The sequence below is a fragment of the Austrofundulus limnaeus genome, unplaced genomic scaffold, assembly GCF_001266775.1.
Source record: "Austrofundulus limnaeus strain Quisiro unplaced genomic scaffold, Austrofundulus_limnaeus-1.0 Scaffold6252, whole genome shotgun sequence".
Lineage (NCBI taxonomy): Eukaryota > Metazoa > Chordata > Actinopteri > Cyprinodontiformes > Rivulidae > Austrofundulus > Austrofundulus limnaeus.
Window position 1 is genome coordinate 1 of NW_013958654.1, and position 1,073 is coordinate 1,073.

The window sequence follows — 1,073 nt, forward strand, 5'->3', positions numbered from 1 at the left end:
TGCAGGGCGTGTCCTGTGGAGTCTACGGGTCCTGTCCTGTGGAGTCTACGGGTCCTGTCCTGTGGAGTCTGCGAGGCGTGTCCTGTGGAGTCTGCGAGGCGTGTCCTGTGGAGTCTGCGGGGCGTGTCCTGTGAAGTCTGCGGGGCGTGTCCTGTGGAGTCTGCTGGGCGTGTCCTGTGGAGTCTGCGGGTCCTGTCCTGTGGAGTCTGGGGGTCCTGTCCTGTGGAGTCTGCGGGTCCTGTCCTGTGGAGTCTGCGGGTCGTGTCCTGTGGAGTCTGCGGGCGTGTCCTGTGGAGTCTGCGGGCGTGTCCTGTGGAGTCTGTGGGGCGTGTCCTGTGGAGTCTGCGGGGCGTGTCCTGTGGAGTCTGCTGGGCGTGTCCTGTGGAGTCTGCTGGGCGTGTCCTGTGGAGTCTGCTGGGCGAGTCCAGTGGAGTCTGCGGGGCGTGTCCAGTAGAGTCTGCGGGTCCTGTCCTGTGGAGTCTGCTGGGCGTGTCCTGTGGAGTCTGCAGGGCGTGTCCTGTGGAGTCTGCTGGGCGTGTCCTGTGGAGTCTGCTGGGCGTGTCCCGTGGAGTCTGCGGGTCCTGTCCTGTAGAGTCTGCGGGGCGTGTCCTGTGGGGTCTGCAGGGCGTGTCCTGTGGAGTCTGCGGGGCGTGTCCTGTGGAGTCTGCGGGGCGTGTCCTGTGGAGTCTGCGGGGCGTGTCCTGTGGAGTCTGCGGGGCGTGTCCTGTGGAGTCTGCGCTCCTGTCCTGTGGAGTCTGCGGGGCGTGTCCTGTGGAGTCTGCGGGACGTGTCCTGTGGAGTCTGCGGGGCGTGTCCTTTGGAGTCTGCGGGGTGTGTTCTGTGGAGTCTGCGGGGCGTGTCCTTTGGAGTCTGCGGGGCGTGTCCTGTGGAGTCTGCGGGGCGTGTCCTGTGGAGTCTGCGGGTCCTGTCCTGTGGAGTCTGCGGGTCGTGTCCTGTGGAGTCTGCGCTCCTGTCCTGTGGAGTCTGCAGGGCGTGTCCTGTGGAGTCTGCGGGGCGTGTCCTGTGGAGTCTGCAGGGCGTGTCCTGTGGAGTCTGCAGGGTGTGTCTTGATG

At 65.9% G+C, this 1,073-nt stretch overlaps 1 protein-coding gene across 1 annotated transcript; it reads right to left on the reverse strand.

Annotated features, from left to right (window-relative positions):
• Window positions 1-6: 6 nt before the first annotated feature.
• On the reverse strand, window positions 7-1,030 carry LOC106512387 (sialidase-like; the record flags this gene model as incomplete). The annotated part of the gene is made up of 1 exon (XM_014001016.1): window positions 7-1,030. A coding segment is annotated over one exon (985 nt), but the record flags the coding sequence as incomplete, so codon positions are not given.
• Between the last annotated feature and the right edge of the window lie 43 nt (window positions 1,031-1,073).